Here is a 17,390-nt window from a genome sequence, read left to right on the forward strand (position 1 = left end):
GTACATACCCCCAGAGGGGGAAACAACAGCTTCTGGGCAACATATTTATTGGGTATGAAGAGCGCAACATAAAGCATACGAAGGAACGAAATCCGGAACGAGCACGTCGTACAAGGTGTGTGCAGTCATGCACACGTATGCACATGCAAAGCGTTGTGAATACTTTATGTGCACACACTCTGTACTTCGACGTACCCATGGGCACATTTTGCCCTGCAAATCAACCGCCAAAACACGCGCGTCAGGGGGCCATAGCCAGCTCGTGGCCATAAGTGGCCATAGCCATAACCACAGCGTGCCCTAGCCCTAGCCGCTGGTAGCCCTTATTCACTGTTTAGAGTTTAGAGCATGGTTTAGAGGCAATTTTTCTGTGTGCTTGTAGAGTCGATTTTGTGTGTGCTTACCCCCTGTTCGACTGCATTTTCATAGCCTTCGCGAACAGCGCTGCGAGAGGAGAATGGACAGACGGAAACGTTTTTCGTTTGCGGTGTAGACCGGTATCGTTTTGCTGCCAATGCCTGTTGTCACGCTGCCGTGCTTTTGAATTTGAGACTTCCACAAGCCTTCAGTATGGAAAACAAAAGTGATGTTCGGGGAGCTCTGGATTGTCATTCCGAAAAGAACATCCCGGAAGATGCAGAAAACTTCCGCAGCGACACGAAGCCAGACTCTCCAGATAGTGAAATCAACCTTAAGATGCTGGACGAACCCGCTGTTGCGACCTCCGAAGCGTATTCATCTTCACTCAACAACGAAGTTGCGGCGGGCTCCGACAGTCAGCCAGTGCAGAACAAAACACGGGAGCAGATAGATGAAGAAGAAAGGGAAAAGATGCAAGTTCTGGTGTCAAGCTTTTCGGAGGAACAACTGAATCGGTAATCTTTCTTGTTCCGAAAACCTGTCCTGCGTCCCCTCTTTGCGCTGGCTTCAGTATATTTTACGAACTGCAATACTAGGAGCCTTTTGGCTAGAGATGGGACGAATCCGAACCCGAATCCAAACCCGAATCCAAGGAAGGTGACTGACTGTGAAGTAAGACCCGATACAAGAAGTTTTCGGGTCCTACTTACGGGTCCTACTTACGGGTCCTACTCGGGTCCTACACAGTCATGCACCACCAGCTTGTCAACGCCATTTCGCTTCTGCCGATCCAAGGAAGGTTTTGCGAATCCACGAATCTTACGAAAAAGCCTGTCAAAAAACACTTCCACTGAGAACTGTTTTGAAGCAGAATTTGATATCTTCCTTTAACGAAAAACAAATTGAATAATAGTCCTCTTTCAGGAGAAAACATACCCATATACTTCTTCTTAAATGTAATTTATTTTACATGTATTTTTTTTTAGTTTGGAATATTACTGGCCCCTTCTTGGAGGTCCAAGTAGTAAAACAAAACAAGAGCATCAGTCATACAACAGTACACTACAAATGATCCTGAATACGCGACATAAAATCAGCAACAGATTCCGACAACGTCACACTGTCCAGGAGGCTGTTCCAATCAGTTATTGTCCTCAGGAAAAAAGAAAACTTAAAAGAATCACTTCTACAACTAAACGGTGTGATATAAAACTTACGTGCATTGCATGTAACACGCTGAGCAGGAAACGAAATGTACTGGTCTTTGTTAACATTTTATTGTTGTTTTGTTGTTGTTTTGTTAATCGACTACACGAAATACATGAACTCTTGGGTATGAATTCTTTCCATAAAACTAAGAAACAATCGAAAGCAAAACCATATTACTTTTAAACTTGTAATGTCGGAGCTCTATGCCGAGGTTTTGGCGCACCCAGGGGCCCACGGGCCAATCAGGCTTTCGGGAGTCTCACGAGGCGCTAATTTTAAAAGGAAACAAACGAGCGTGGTTGGTCGATTTGAAAGATTCGATTTGCCGTTTCGGGCGCTAGGGATTCAGATTCTTGAATATCGAATCTCTGTTTAGGATTTGCGGATTCGGATTGGCCCGTCTCTACGTTTGGCAGTGTTCCCTCTTGCAAATGATGCGGAATAATGAATGTTTCATCTAGAGTCATTAAATAAGCTTCGCTTCAGAGTATCGACACTGAGGTCCAAGGGAGAGCAGGAGCGCCATCTTGTTTCCGCACCACACTAGTATCATCCCCATTTGAGGATCAAAGACTGCTAGCATAATGCTGCGGAAACAAGATGGCGCATGCTCGCTCTTCGAACTCGGTGTCGATACTCTGAAGCGTAGCTTATTTAGTGACTCAAGTTTCATCGAGTGATTTTCAAACATGCAGTCACGTCATTAGCGCAAACGTTGCTTCGTATTCCGATCTTTCACTCACTACAACAAAGCGCCCCCTTGCAGGTACGAGATGTATCGCAGGGCGGCATTCCCGAAAGCAGCCATCAAGCGACTGGTGCAGTCCATAACGGGGTGCTCCGTATCGCAGAATGTGGTGATCGCTTTGTCAGGCATCGCAAAGGTATTTGTGGGTGAAGTGGTCGAGGAAGCCCTAGACGTTCTGGAACTGCAAGGTGAGACGGGACCCCTTCAGCCCAAGCATCTTCGGGAGGCTGTGCGCCGCCTTCGTACTCGTGGATTCATCCCAAATGGAAAGAAACGGCCGATATATTACCGATGAGGTAACCAAGCAACCTTGTGTGATGGCACGTGCCACAAAAAGCTTGTCACCGTGTGTAGCGAGAGGTGAGCAAACTGAGCACCAGTAACCAGATTGAGGGAACACGCGTGAAACACCTAATCTAGAAAAATACAGGACATTGCAATGCTAGAAGTCGGTCACGTGAAGCACCTAAGAGCTGTAGTTCTGATTGAAAATGCTGAAAGAAAACAAAAAGAAGGAAGGAAAATAAAGAGAAAAATTAAAAACACAAAACTAAAGCTGCAGAATCACACACTCTGGCTTGATCCCATGATGTATGCAGAACCGGTATAGAAATAAGAGGAAGGAAGAACAGAAAAAAAGAAGAAGAAACAGAGAGGATAAAATTGCATCTCCTACGTACAATTGCTCCGTAAGGTCAGCAGCCATGCCCTCGAAGATTTTACTTGTCAAGATGGGCATCTTATTTTCTTTGTCACCTTTGATACTGATTCCCAGCCCGTTGTTATCCTGTTTTACAACATGTTGTGCGACCGCACCACCAGGGTTGATAAAAGGGTTAGGTTGAGGGTTGAGGGTTAATAAAAGAGAAGATACTTCTACAAAGTTGAGCACTGCACCGTCCTCCACTACGGCTACGTACAACCAACCAACGAGGTTACGAAAAACGCTGTTAAAAAAGAAAAGAAAATAAATGGTCAAATGCCGGGAACAGTCATACAGTGTTTTAAATGTCGTGTGTGCCGGTGTGTATCTTACGTGACGGATAATGCTGTGTCGCGCAGATGCTTTTATTGTGTTGCCGCGCATTTGGGGTGGGGGGGGGATTAGAACCCGATTAGGATTTGGGGTTGCCACCTGGCTAGTATTTGACTGGCACAGGTGGTCATTTTTTGCTTGTGCCGACTGAAGGGCAGTATTGGTTTTGCCTGTAACTTAACACTGAATGCAGTTGATGAAAGAGTTCCAACAAATTCCCTGAACCCCTTAAAATAATTTGGTCACGGAATGTGAAAGGTGGGACGCGGTTACGCAGTGGCCCACCAATGTAGTAGAGAGGGAGAATAATGAAAAGGTGTGGTGCGACAACTTCAATCATCTTATCCGTGCAGTCCAAACAGAACAAAGCGGATGATTTTTGTTGATGCTGCTGAATGAGCGCTTCCTCTGCTGATATGCTTAGCTTTTGCCCTCTCCTATTTCCCTCGCACAACTCTCTGCTCCTCCTCCTCCTCTACCATTTGGTCTCGCTCGTTCAGCCAGTATATTTCAACGCAAAACGTTATGTAAACAACAATATGTTGCTATAAAAGCGATAAAAATCACACGACGAATTAAAATTTAACAACAGACATTGACGTTTCGGAGCCTATGCAGACCCCCTCGTCGGAATGAAGCAGGAGGCGGTTACTCGGTACTATTTACGTAGGCATTTTTATCGCTTTTATAAACCTGCGTTTTCCTGGCGTTTGGTCAATCTTCAATATGTTGCTAACTGTACGATAACAATGAGTGTCCCAGTTCCAGAGTGTATCCCACATTGCCACGCCTCCCTGCCTAAAAATCTGGAATGTTGCATGAATCTGCTTCCATGGAGCACCAAATTGGCCCTGGAATATCGCCACAAGAACACCCTTGGTATGTCTCTTCTGCTGCGTGACATTACAGTAAAATCTACGGAAATTTTTTGTCCGTGCTAATGCCAACCTAAAACTATTGCCCAAACACTGTGAAGCTCGTCACTTTCATGGCCCCAATTTTTTTCGCGAATAGAATACGGGCCACATATTCGGGGTCACTGAATTTTGCGAATTCTGGTTGCCACAAGTTCCGACTCGATTAGGTTACGTCGTGATAAGTCTGAGGTGCCTGCACCGAATCTCATAAGGTGCGGCATTGCATTTGGTTGTTCCACAACGTAGCTCAAATGCTTGCTAGAAAGCTGTGCAACCAACTGTGAGAATAGAGTCTGAAGTGCCGTGATGTCCGTTCGTGCTGACGGGAGGACATCACATTTGATGGGGGTGGTGTTAGAAGGTCACGTAGGACGGGATGTCCTCTCACCCTCACGAGAGGGCGCCACATTCTACGTGACCTTCTGACGGAACCGCCTCAAACGCTGCCTTCCTGTGTGTTGCTGATGAAGGCCAAGTAAGGCTAAAACAGCTGTCCAGTTCTGGTATGGCAATGTTTGAGTTACAGAGTTTCAGCTGCTTTTCCGTTGCACATGTGTACATGCACGTATATGGAATGCGTGAACAACTAACAGCTTTATTCTCCTTACCTTCATGCCACATGTATGATGTGATATGAGCCTGAAGCTTTTGAGAAATATTTTTTTCTAAATCCAGGGGGTAAAAATAGGGTAAGTAAACATGCGCTCTAAATTTGTACGAATTCGGGTGGAACAATGTCTAGTACGCTAGATTCGGGGAGAAACCAGGCTCAGTTACTCAAACTAACTGTACTGGTTTGGTACCAACGGTGATGGAACTGCATTTGCGGTGATGTAACTGGACGCATCAAGCTACCCAGTGTAGCTTTTTTTCCCGGTACTCTGGGTCCAATGTTGAGCCAAATAAAGTTGTTATTATTATTATTATTATTTGCTGCCAAACAAGTTAGTGTGCACACCTACACACGTCTCAGTGAGGGCAAATTGCCAGGTAAAAATCAGGTTTCACCATAAAGAGGCAACCCTCAATTTGGGGTGCAAATTCGTGAAAGAATTGGGTTAAACTCTAAAACATCAGGCTCTAATGATATATGGTCCCACAGAAAAGGTGCTATGCGGATGTCACAGGCCTGGTTTCAAGTATTTCTGTTCCAAATGTTGCATCATTTCATTGCGCAGCAACAGTGATGTGGCCTTCCTGTTGACGTTGCAGAAGGTTCACTGCTATTTCACAGAACTCTCATTCACGCATCAACCCCATACAACTCTCTTGTCCTTCGGGTTCATGCGGCTGCCCGGTGAGCACTTGTATACATCGGAGAATTCTTGCAAGTTCATCAGCGGGCCATTGACCCTAGAAGGAACAGGTCCATTTCAGTACATCTCTCTTATGTGGACTCACTCACTTTGCAACACGTGAAAATGTGAAACCTACCCACCTTGAAGAATGAGGGCCATGAATGGATGTGTTGTCATACTTGTTATTGTTGCACCAGATCTTGAAGCAGAAGAAGCGGCAGGTACATTCAAAGGGGCCAAATAGTATGCAAATGCAGAGTTGTGGCAAATAGAAATACTGACCGACGCAAATGAAAGGAAGTATAGTTGGTCACTGGTGTAGTCCTCAAATCCTGGGAGCACTGGTTCCGCTTCGCTGTTGGGATCCTCCTTGTATGCCTGAAGGCAGATAATCAATCAATACGTATATTTTTCTCCCACCTTCCTTTCTTCCACAGGAATAGCCACGGTCGAAGTAAACACAACTCACACTGAACGAAAACCTGATGGCTGACATATCTGCTAAGTTTTCATTTCTTGTATAATTACCGTCGATCTGAAAAGACAAAAAAGGCAGTTGGCAACTCACATGAAATACGCTTCCGCCACAACTATACGTTAAAAAAAAAAGCTGTTGGTTTCAAGATCTTGACGGTGAAATAAACGGAGAACAAGGCACCAAATGCTTAAAATGCTTATTTTATAAGATTTTTTGCATGAACCTGCACTTCATCAGCACTTCATCAGCACTTCATCAGCACTCTTCCGCACTTATGGAGCACGCTCGCTTGTAATTAAATGTTTCATCGTCAGTTTGTTCTCCCGCATTTATATCGAGTTTAGCTTTTTGGTCTTGACTGGAATGTAGTTTCACATTCTTAGCAAGATGTATTAGCCGAGTAACTTCCTCTGGAACCAGACCCACGTACCTGAAATTCATCTTCGTAGAATCTAATAATGGAACGCATCCTTTTTAAAAATTCCTCTCTTGTAGCCCGGGGCCACGGGTCACTTCTGAAGTCTACTCCGTGCTCATCAATTGTGGTACCTGTGGGATTTACGCGTGCAAAGTCCATCAAAGTCTATCAAAGTTGCATCAAAGAGCTGCATGCGTACCTCGATCATCGAAGGCGTGAATAATTTCATGGCCTGCCACGAAGCCTACTGTCCCATAGTTGACGTACCTGAAACAACAACGCTGTAATACATTTCCGAGGCAGCAAAACGTTGAGTCTTACCTGGGCGCACGCAGAAAGATGAACGGTTTCAGCAACATTCCCGCATATACTTCTGGTTGGTGGAAAGCAAAGTGTGTTTTGGCACTACGTCACACAGAGGGCATACAGTAGATAACAGAACGCTCTAAGTTGGAAACCATTCCTTACTGACATTGATGTCCCTAATCTGGTATGCAGCATTGATAATTTCGCCGGTGATGTCATCCCAGATTCTGCAAAGTGTGCACAAGGAATATCTCCTAATATGTAGCGATTGATAATGTGGACACCGTCACAGAGGAAGAACACTAACTCTGGGCTCCTACTTGCATTCAGTTCTCTTATTTGTTTCTGGTACAGTCGTACTCGGTGGTATGTTAGCCGCGTCAGGAAAGGTCTACTCCTGTTGGGTGCACCATCCTGTAATGCAGTTTTGGAATTTCACCTTCACACAAATGAAGCTAGTTTATTCTGCTATACTTCTAGTTTCCCATATGCGGAAAGATCTCTGGTTTGCCTGCAATGGGCCCTTGGAACATGTGGAACTCGACTTGTTGTTCCTGCACTGTTGTTAAGCTGCACACGTCTGCAAGGGCACAGACCTTTTTGCTCTGACATTTTCGGTTTTCCTCTGAATGGTTGCATTTCGAGCAGATGCCATTACTTAGAGCATGGTAATACATTATAAGAGGTATCGTTAGGACTTGTGGTGAAAATGATGGCGCCAATGATGGGCCGGCCTAACGCCATGTAAACACTTCCACCCTAGCATGAGTGATAAATGTTCTCGGGGGCTTAGCACCACTGTTTAACATAATATGTGTGTTCGTTTAAAATCGACCAGTATCACCACCAACACCACCATATGGTGCCTGGACGTATTGCTTTGCATCCTACAGTATTCATGGTTCCACTTGCCATATCATAAAACCTGTACACATTGTCTCCATTCAGCAACCAGTCTGGGTATCCAACAAAATGCTGAATCCTTTTCAGCTGCAATGAAAGAATTACCCTGCCATTAAACTTCACTGAAGGTTCCCATTTGACACGTAATTAGGGTATGGCTTTTTCGAGTTAAACCCAATTCCTCTTGAGTATTGTTGATTGATTAATTGCTCTTGATTCATTGTTGGACAGAGAGAAAGATAATAACTTGGTAACACTCAAATGTATTGACTAGCACCCGGTTTCACCCCAAACTCTGGAAAGGTGCTTAACCCGAAAAGGTCGACCCTGTACAGGTAACGCGGAGCTTAGCATACCTTTCTGAGGAGCAGCTCTCTTGTTTGTTTGTCTATCCACTTTGCCGTTTTCATGGTTGATTCAAATTGCTTTGTTACATCCCACAGCATGTGTAATATCTGGTGAATTATGTTACAAAAGGAAAATGACCAACACATAACAGCATGTACTGTACTCTGGCTTACTAGAGCACGTGGTTCCGCAAATTTCTTGAGATTAATCTTGAAGTAATGATGGTAGTACACTAACTTCAGTGTTTCAGCTAGCTCTTTACACTTCATGTTGCGGTCGAACTTAACAGCGTAAGCTTCACTGAAGCTGTAGAATGCGTGCTGGACATCCGTGTACGGTGAGAAGAGGATGGAATTGACGATGAACTTGTAGCCAATGTAATTTGCAACTTCCCTGAAACCAAATTCTGCATGTGGCATCATCTGGAATCACCTTTATGTCATGAAATAGCGCTAGCAAGTTTTAATCCATACAGACGGTCATGGAAGTTTCTCTTGGCTCTCACAGCCGAGACCCTCTGCTAAAATACCTCTGGTGCTCCTTCCTTGCTATAAATGCTGTGAGCTTTGACAACGTCTCTGTATTCTCAACAATAATGGGGTCACCACTCCGGATTTCGGTAACTTCGTCGAGGATGGGGTTTATCAGTATATTAAGGTACGTCAGCCAGTCCACCTGAAAGATAATTTTAATGCTATATGGCCATTGCTCCGCAGTATCTGGAAGGGTAACGAGGCAAACAGAAAAATCTTCTGAACTCTACCTCGGGTACTTTATTGCTAAGGTCTCGTATGGTCATTCTCTCTGGCGCAGCTTTCTGAGAAGCTTGGAGTATCTGCACAGAAGAGCTCATGAGGTAACGGCCACACTGCCGCACGGTTACTTAGTGAATTGCTTTTTATTAATACCAAAGGTTTTGTAATAGACTTGTAGTGAACCACCTTGTTAAGGTGCCCCGCGAAGCCAAGTAGAGATGCTATCTGGTCTCTTATGTCGGTCTCTGTGTTGTTTGTGGTAATATTGAGGATGCGACGATAGGCATCGGACACGTCGTGCAAGAAGTGCTCCAGGCCCATCACGGCAGTGCGCGTTCTCAGAAAAGTGTCGGGAAACATGCTTGGTTGATAGCCTATCTGGAAAGCACAGCTTGCATCAAAGCCCAAGTTACAGTATATCTGTGCACTGTGGGTTGGGCTGACGTACTTCAGTATGATTTTCGCACACAGAAATGTACATAAGTAAAGTGCAAAAAAAAAAAAAAAACAGCTCGAAACACCACACTGTTTAGCTTCTGGACGGGATCCTGGATCCGTCCTGGACCTCACTTGAGCAGATCCAGAACCGCGACCTTGAACTCTGACATATAGCACGCGTTATCGTTACGTTTAAAGTTCGCGCACTCCGTAGACTTGTTTCTGTGGGCCAGGTGGCGTGAGTGAGCAGCAAAATATGCCCCAAAATTTTAAAACTGCCAAACTTGCCCAGTAGCCGGGGTCAAGTAGAGTCACTATAGGGTCAAGGGTACATAGAACAGAGGGGGAAAGTGTGTCCTCCTTTTGGGCCATTCATGCGTCCAGCTACCCTGAAGGAGTCTACCACTTCTGACATTTTCTTTTTGTTTTTAGTTGTGGATCAGTTTGAAGTCGAAAACTAGGTGTGGAAGAAGGGGGACGAAGGAAGGAAGAAACGGGAAAATCCTTAAGGCCGCCCAGTGGGCGTTGGAAAAATCGGATAAATCCGACGTTTTGCAAAAAACAACGGAGGGAGTCTATCGGATAATTCCGAAAAGTCGGAAGCCTAGGCCCGTATCCGTTATAGAAGTTTGGTTACAAGGCGGATGATCTCAGGCACTTACACGAATAATCCTTCTGTCCTTCCGTTTCGGGTCGATGTCAAAACGAACGAGGAAGACGGCTTGGTTATGGTTGACATGAGCCAGGCGGGCTTCTGCTTCTAGCCAGTTGTACGGAACCTTTTGGGTGCCAAATAATGGGTATCCACCTAAGTTATCCAGTTCTGCGAGCACAGGGTCCCACTCTGGAACATCTGAGAGTACATTTCGTGTAAAAACTGGGTTCAGATGCTTCCCGTCGCAAGGAGGGCAGGCTGCAGCCTGAAGGGCAGGTGCAGGGTGAAGAACTATTTGCATGAAAAAAAGAAAAACGCAATACTAAACGCTGTCGACAGGGTGTGGGATGCCTCATAAGCAGCCGGCACACAGTTAAGAGATCTCTCCTTGGTTGTAAACAAATGACGTCAGTGTGTTCGACAGCGCTACCAATTTCGTAGAGTTGAACTATGCTCCGAGCTAGCGACGAACAAGGTCGTGCCCGAAAGCCCCGGTCATGAGGGGATTACGGTGCCTTCGGTCCTACTTTTCTTTCAATAGAAGACAGCGAACAAGTGCCTATTCGTGGAACCCAGCCCTCCCCTTACGATTTATTTCCGTTTCAGTCTGTCTACCAACGTCATATGATGACGTTTCTCGGGTAGAGGTCTATTCAGAAATGAGAGTATTTCTGTATTTAGGTTTGGAGTGTGTTTTGTGCAAGAGGAATATGACAGTATACCAGATCCCAAACAGCACATCTTGGCCCGATATTGGTTGCATATTGGTAATACTGGTACAGTATAGGGAAGGGTCTCAATAGACCTCTACCCGAGGAACGACGTTGGTAGACATGCCGACTGAAACCGAAACAAATCGGAAGGGGAGGGCTGGGTTCCAGGAATGTCGCGTCCCTTTCAGGGACCATCGTAATCCCCTCAAGACCGTGGCTTCCCGCGCGACCCTGTTCGCCCCTATAGGTTCGAGCGTAGTTCAACTCTACCAAATTGGTGGCGCTGTCAAACACTATGACGTCATTTGTTTATAAATAGGGAGATGTCTATTCCTGCGGTGAAACACCAATATCTACACTCATCCCGTCGTCACGCATGTAGCTGTTTTTAGTGGTCCAGTATTAGTCCCGCGTATTTGACCAGTATTGCAGATATTCTGCCAATATTAGGCCAGTATATTGCGCTGCTTGGGATATGTTTCGGCGAAGTCGCAGACCTCCCCTGCAACTTAAAAAGAAAAATACACGGTACATCAAGAAAACAACATCCATACAGATAAAGATACAAATTCTATAGAAATCTGTCTGTGCAGACACTGCCCGATATTCATGCAAGAACATTATTCTCACACACCTTTCCGACAGTGCTGGATGAAATCGACAAAGTAGCTTTCCGCTGCATCGGTAGGTCGACTTTGACCATTCATGAGAGCTTCTTTGGTATCTCTGATGTCGTGCTGAATGTTATTGGACGCTGTTTGCCAAATAGAGATGTTGCTGACGTAGTCCCACCGCTCGCAGGCGAAGAGGTAGAAGTCGTCACACGGGTCGACAGACTTGTTCATGGAGTCTTGGAGACGCTGGGCTAGCGTTACAGGAACGACGGAATCTTAGCAAAGATGTCACAACCTGTCTGTATACAGTCGAGATCGTTTATTATGATCTTGCATGTAACACTAACTTACGGTATTATGATCGTGCTGGCTCCTGTCAGCTCGCAACAGGAAAATACATCTAAACAAGACCTCCGGATATAACGATCGTTGTGAAACCGCTTGCTCGCATATAACGATCGGAGATCTTCCGGGCGACCGTCAAAACGCGAAAAGTCTTCGGACGTGCTCGGATATAACGATACTCGTACTTTTATCTACTGTGGAACCACTAGCGGAATTACAATACAACGATCGGATTGTCGGAGGATCCACGCGGTTTCGGCTCATTTCCATATCAAAATTAGGCGACGAATTAGGCGAAATTTTTAAAGAATAAAATGACTTTCAACGAGGATTATCTCCCTTTTCCTTCTTTTCACTTTAGCTCGGAAACCCCTAATTACAGCGTTTGTTAATGAGTTTTCGGTAATCAGATTTTCGGTAATTTTCGGTAATTTCGGTGTAACTCAAGTACAAAAACGGCATCCATGCTGCTCTCATGGCTTAAAACAAAAATTAGAATGCCCTGTATATAACGACTGAATCGGTCGTATTTCGCGTTCCCGTCAATATCGTTATAAACGGGCTCGACTCGCAATGCTCACCCATCTGGAGGCAGTCTGTCGTGCCGCATATGGTTCGAACTTTCACAGGCTCTGCAACAATCATATTCAAGAGTTAAATCCATATTCAATCCTCACGCGCACTTTTTTCGTGCAACGCTAAATGCATCCACATTGCTTGCAACCTTTCTTGTGGTCGGCATATATGTCCTACCTTGGCCGTGCGAGTTATTGTATCGAATTGCTTTTGTTTAGCTATACTTCTATCCGACCCACAGACTCGAGAGGAAAACTACTGCCGTCTAACCGGCACTTTTCCACAAGAGCTCGACTGTACTTGCAGTGATGGCCACTAAGTACTTCTACAGTAGTTTAGCTATAACGACTAACTACTTCGCGATGGAGAAGTTTAACTAGTAGTTCAACTACTTTTCACTACTTTTAACTAGTGACTTTTAACTACGTTTAACTACTGCAATGTAGTTTAACTACATCTATAACTACCTAACGCCCGCCAACACCGACCCCTTGTAGTGTTCTTGGACACCTAAATATGAATCACAACCAATGATAAATTTGGCTCAAGCCATTGCTACGATCTTCAAATACAAAGCGTGCGGCGGGATTCTTTCTGTGCCTATACGCAATGAATTAAGTTGCAGAATTATTTCACAACAAATGAGGCTTCACTAGACAAGCATTAAAAGTGAAGATTTAGTACACATGCACGACATAATTGCTCTGCACCTCCGTTTTCATCATACAAGTAGCTCAAGGTAAAAGTCGGAAGCACAATCATGCCGTAAAAAAAGCTCGAGGCAAAATCGGAAGTAGTTGGCGCCTTCAGTAACCTAACTACTGTAGTGAACTACTTAAAATAGTAGTTTAACTATATAGTTACCACTACATTTCTGAAAGTAGTTGCTAACTACTTTTTAACTACAATCAGGTAGTCTAACTAGTAGTTTAACTACATGTAGTTAACTACTGGCCATCACTGTTGCGTACTTGTATGTGTTCAGTGTTTGTCCCAGCTGAACTGGTTTCGAATTCCACCCTGTATGCTCACCTGTCGGCTGCCTGGCCGGCAAGGTAGCCGACGCGACGATAATGACAATGATGAGGACTGCGGCGATGGACACCACCAGACCGATGACTGCAGACCGCCGGTAATCCCACCAGAAGCGTAGGTGCGCCAGTGCACCGTGCCTGTATGCCACAAAGTTCAATAACAAAGCAATTTGTCGTGATAGATATACACAGTACCATCCTGAAAAACGGTTCGCCGGAAACGAACTGTATTGAGTGTGCAGATTATCTTTCGTGATTTCTTATCAAAGAGGGATGGAAAAATGTCAACATGGGGACTGGAATCCATCCAAGGCCTCTGTCTACGGATTCCCGCTCCCCTGGATCTCCCGATCCTTCTAGGCTACCAGGAGAGGCAAATCCAAGGGGTATACAGGAATCAGCGAGCGTCCAAGATGCATAAGCACAATGAAAGCGCACGCTGTGGAGCTTTCAACTGTTTATTTACACAAGCTTTCATGCAGTGGACTGCATCATTTCATTAGGTGTAATCACAGTGTGATGTGTCGATGAAATGCAGACCACTGCATGAAAGCTCGTGTCAATAAACAGCTCTATTGCGTGTACTTCATTTGGCTTATAGACTACCAGCGCCACATTTTGGCAGTGGTTTCATTCTGTGATTTATGACTGCGGCTGTTCGAAGAAAATATCGAGTATTTCCTGCAAGCGACAAAGGCAACATGTCCGTCGTCCAGTGGCGGATCCAGGGGTGGGGGGATCGCCCCCCCCCAAAAAAAAACATGTCAGTTTATACATTGGATTTCCATCTCACTCCTCCCCCACTACGCGTTCCGACAAAGAACCCCCCCCCCCACCCAAACCGAGGGTCTGGATCCGCCCCTGCCATCGTCCTGTAGAGGAAGATTTTGGGAGGTACAAAACTGTCGTTATATCACTTCCAAAAATAAAAGCACACACACATGGGTGGCAGTTTTTGCTCGGCATCGCCCGTAGAAACGAGCGGTAGACGACAAACGTGTCATCAAGGAAGCCTGAACGTGCAAACTCCACAAAGAACTTTCACAGATCGAAGCCAAAGTCTCCGACCGGAAGGCGAGATATCGGCGGCTCTGGACCTGAGTCTTTTGTTAGAGGGCCTCGATCGACTCCAGAGGTGGGCGCACACCAGCCAGGTATACAGTATAGCTATGCTATGCTTTGCACTCGCTCACCTACTGGTTTCACGCACGTGACAAACACTTCCGATAGCGATACATTGAGCATTGACAGAGCCCGCGTGCGGCAGAACCGCGAAATGCTCAGCACAGACTGCTCAAGATCATTCAAGAGCTTCCGAAACAGGAGACGCGTTCTGAAGGGTCCCAAGGGCTCTGAGCCGCAACCTGAATAGGCTGCGCGCAGTGCTTCCATCACATCAAAGCTGCCTCTTTCCAGGAACAGCACTGGAAGCAGTGCTGCCCCGCCGCGACCTTTCGGCCGGTTGGGACAAGCCCTATGCTTGCCCACATCACGTTTCAAAAATAGTACTACCCTCGCCCTAAAAACGAAGAGCAGGCATGCACTGGAGGCTATCCCTCCACGGCGATCATTACAACACCGACCTTTCGGCCGTATTTCAAGACACTTCGAGAGCGAAAACGTCGCTGTAGAAGGCTAGAAATACTCGTGAGTCTCAGTAACTACGCCGCCGTACGGCAATGACTATTCAAGACTGCTCTGTGTACATGTGTGAAGTGACAACTGGAGTGAGACGTATCAGAAAGAAAAGGACTTTTATCAGTTAGCGTAACCGTACTTGAAAACGCGACGGAAACTAGAAGTTGCGGAGAATGATATGCGACAGGGTGCCATATGTTGCTTCATCCATAGTCCTACAAAATAATCCACTATAATCCACGTATAATACACTGTGTCTTCCGACTCTCCTGGCGTCTCGGCAATCACGAGAATAATTAATTTGTTCTACACGTTTCTTCTAATCAACGTGTGAACTTGTCATACGCTCTCGGCTTCGTGAATCTCCACTGCCGTCGGTGAACCTTCACATAATCATTCGGGGAAAGTACACAATAAAAACATGTAGACTTTTCCTACTTACATTTTCTCCGCTTTGTCTCACGTTTAGAATCCAGACACTCCCGCGACACCACAACGCACACTTCGCAACTGCCCGGTGTATGATGGTATGTTTCTGCACCTAGCGCATGCGGTGAGTGCATAGTGCGAACAGGTTTTTCTGCAAAGCAAACTGGAGCATATTGCCTGACTGACCCACAACTTGCATGTCCGCGGTACTTTTTTTTTTCTTCTTCACCTGCCGACTCCGTTGCTGCTGGTACTTTTATCATCCCGAGAACTATATCTCAGCCAAGCACTCCAGTAATATCTCTGGAGAGATAAGCGGAGCTGCTATATCCCATTGTAAACCAGTAAACTGTTTCTTGTTCTCGTTGTGTACATATATAGGCGCCGCTGCATGGCTTAACGCCACGTGAAATTGTATAATCTGTGGCTACAAGACGGTACAAGATGTCCACGCGTCACTAATACTACGGTTGCGCAAGGCCTCTGGCAGAATTCACGGAGTGACCGGCTCCACACTAGCTCGTACCAGGCAACTCTATACCTGGTACAAACTCCCGCCGGACAATTCATATGACACTCAACTTATACCAAGATAGCTCATACAAAGACAACTAGAACCAGTGCGAACTAATTCCAACCAGGAAAGATCATGCCAAGACAGCTATTACGAAATACGACTTACACTGCAAAGACTGAAAAAACATTTTTCAGTGGTCTCCATGTCCGCTATAAGCAGTTAGATTTAGTTATTACAGTTGATTGTTTGGCCTGTTCGCGGAGCATCGAGCATTCTTCCTTGTGTATGATTGCAAACAGACCATGCGCTTTTATTATGATCGGTCGATTTGTCATCCGCTCAATTCATCGATGAATTGTTGCATCAGGTGCCCGGTAAAAAGCCCGTTTTATTTCGTCTCGCACCTGGTGGTTTTACCCACTCCTCTGCACATCCACATAAAATAATTCTACTAATTCATTATTCATTGTTATCAAAGTAATGGTTTAGATGGTTGGAAGTAATGGGATATCAAAGTAAAGGTAACGAAAACCGCTGTCTTTGAAATAATTGCTTGGGTGTTAGTGAGGCGTTTGTCTTAATTGCTCGATCAGTATCTGCAATTTACGAAGTTCCTGTGTCCTTGTACAGCATTGGTGCGAGAAAGATTTTATTTTATTAGAAGTATTTTATCCATATTGAATGACGGAATCGACAGCTTTCCACGCGCAACACTCTTCTATCTATGATGTGCTGCCGAATACGTGAATTATAAATATAATTAATTGTATTAATTAGTTACTGAAGGGTCGTGCTAAAACAGAGTACCGAGTGCATACATTCGACAACGAACGACCGAACGGGGCAGTAACTGAATCAAATACCGAGCTCTATTGGGCCCGCCAACGTCGATAGCCGTGATGTAGGTCTTTCCGTAACAGTTGTGGCGGAGAGAGAAGAAAAAGGAGATAGAGACGTGGAGGAAGAAGTGGCAATGGGGGCACCGAAACTATCCGAAACAAGTGCCGGAGCCCGAAGTATTCGAAGATCAGGAACGAAAAATGGCCCTACGCAGCTGCAGCTGCGTAGGGCCATTACTAATACACTAATCGTGTATTCACACGAGCGACATTCCCCAGAATACTCCAACGAAAGGTGCGAAAAACGTCATAGCTTTCTGCTGCCACGTGCGCGCGAGTGCTCAACGTCATGTCTTTTCGTGCTCTTCTACACACGGTAGCAGACGACAGGGCCGATGGTGTCGTCTGCTATGCGCTGTGCTTAGAGCACTAGCTGTGCTGTGTCTGCTACGTGTGCCACTCCCGATATTCCGGTGCCGTGCGAATGCTCAACATAAGACACGGCGGAACTTCCGCCCCGCGAGTAGTTTTTGCTTTCTCTTCCACTAGAATATTCCATGTGGATGTCGCTCGTGTGAATACACGGTAAAGTGTGAAAATTTCTCCTCGCCTAATAAAAGATGCCGTTACTTTGACCCCAACGTAAAATGAACGGGATTCATCCGTTGCGTAATTCATGATTTACGATCAATAGAAAACATACAAACATACAATTTATGCTTTTCCTCTCCCTCTCCTTCTCAAGAAGCTCGCGACAATACGCAGCGCCCCCTCATTCATTGCTCCCTCACAAACGATTTGTCCAATCATCGCAGG

The 17,390-nt window shown here is 45.4% G+C and overlaps 2 protein-coding genes across 6 annotated transcripts; one reads left to right on the forward strand and one right to left on the reverse strand.

Moving 5' to 3' along the window:
• Window positions 1-300: 300 nt before the first annotated feature.
• Window positions 301-3,312, forward strand: LOC135366997 (transcription initiation factor TFIID subunit 11-like). The gene is made up of 2 exons (XM_064600040.1): window positions 301-875; window positions 2,336-3,312. The coding sequence occupies exons 1-2, from the start codon at window positions 571-573 to the stop codon at window positions 2,610-2,612; spliced, it is 582 nt and encodes a 193-aa protein (XP_064456110.1). The 5' UTR covers window positions 301-570; the 3' UTR covers window positions 2,613-3,312.
• Window positions 3,313-4,840: 1,528 nt separating this feature from the next.
• On the reverse strand, window positions 4,841-15,487 carry LOC135366995 (endothelin-converting enzyme 1-like). Of its 5 annotated transcripts, none has more exons than XM_064600037.1 (20): window positions 15,232-15,487; window positions 13,150-13,289; window positions 12,123-12,173; window positions 11,217-11,447; window positions 9,877-10,067; window positions 8,963-9,154; window positions 8,785-8,856; window positions 8,551-8,696; window positions 8,195-8,414; window positions 8,030-8,128; window positions 7,683-7,760; window positions 7,091-7,184; window positions 6,937-6,997; window positions 6,786-6,869; window positions 6,664-6,731; window positions 6,477-6,595; window positions 6,038-6,103; window positions 5,851-5,946; window positions 5,705-5,767; window positions 4,841-5,623 (listed from the first exon to the last, which is right to left on the reverse strand). In XM_064600037.1, coding segments are annotated over exons 1-20 (2,187 nt in total). In that variant the 5' UTR covers window positions 15,234-15,487; the 3' UTR covers window positions 4,841-5,509. The 5 variants fall into 5 exon arrangements, with proteins under 5 accessions (XP_064456107.1, XP_064456105.1, XP_064456106.1 ...); XM_064600035.1 differs by having other exon boundaries at window positions 6,937-7,021; XM_064600036.1 differs by having other exon boundaries at window positions 5,709-5,767; window positions 6,937-7,021; window positions 15,232-15,486.
• Between the last annotated feature and the right edge of the window lie 1,903 nt (window positions 15,488-17,390).

Source organism: Ornithodoros turicata, chromosome 8 (assembly GCF_037126465.1).
Source record: "Ornithodoros turicata isolate Travis chromosome 8, ASM3712646v1, whole genome shotgun sequence".
NCBI classification, from domain to species: domain Eukaryota; kingdom Metazoa; phylum Arthropoda; class Arachnida; order Ixodida; family Argasidae; genus Ornithodoros; species Ornithodoros turicata.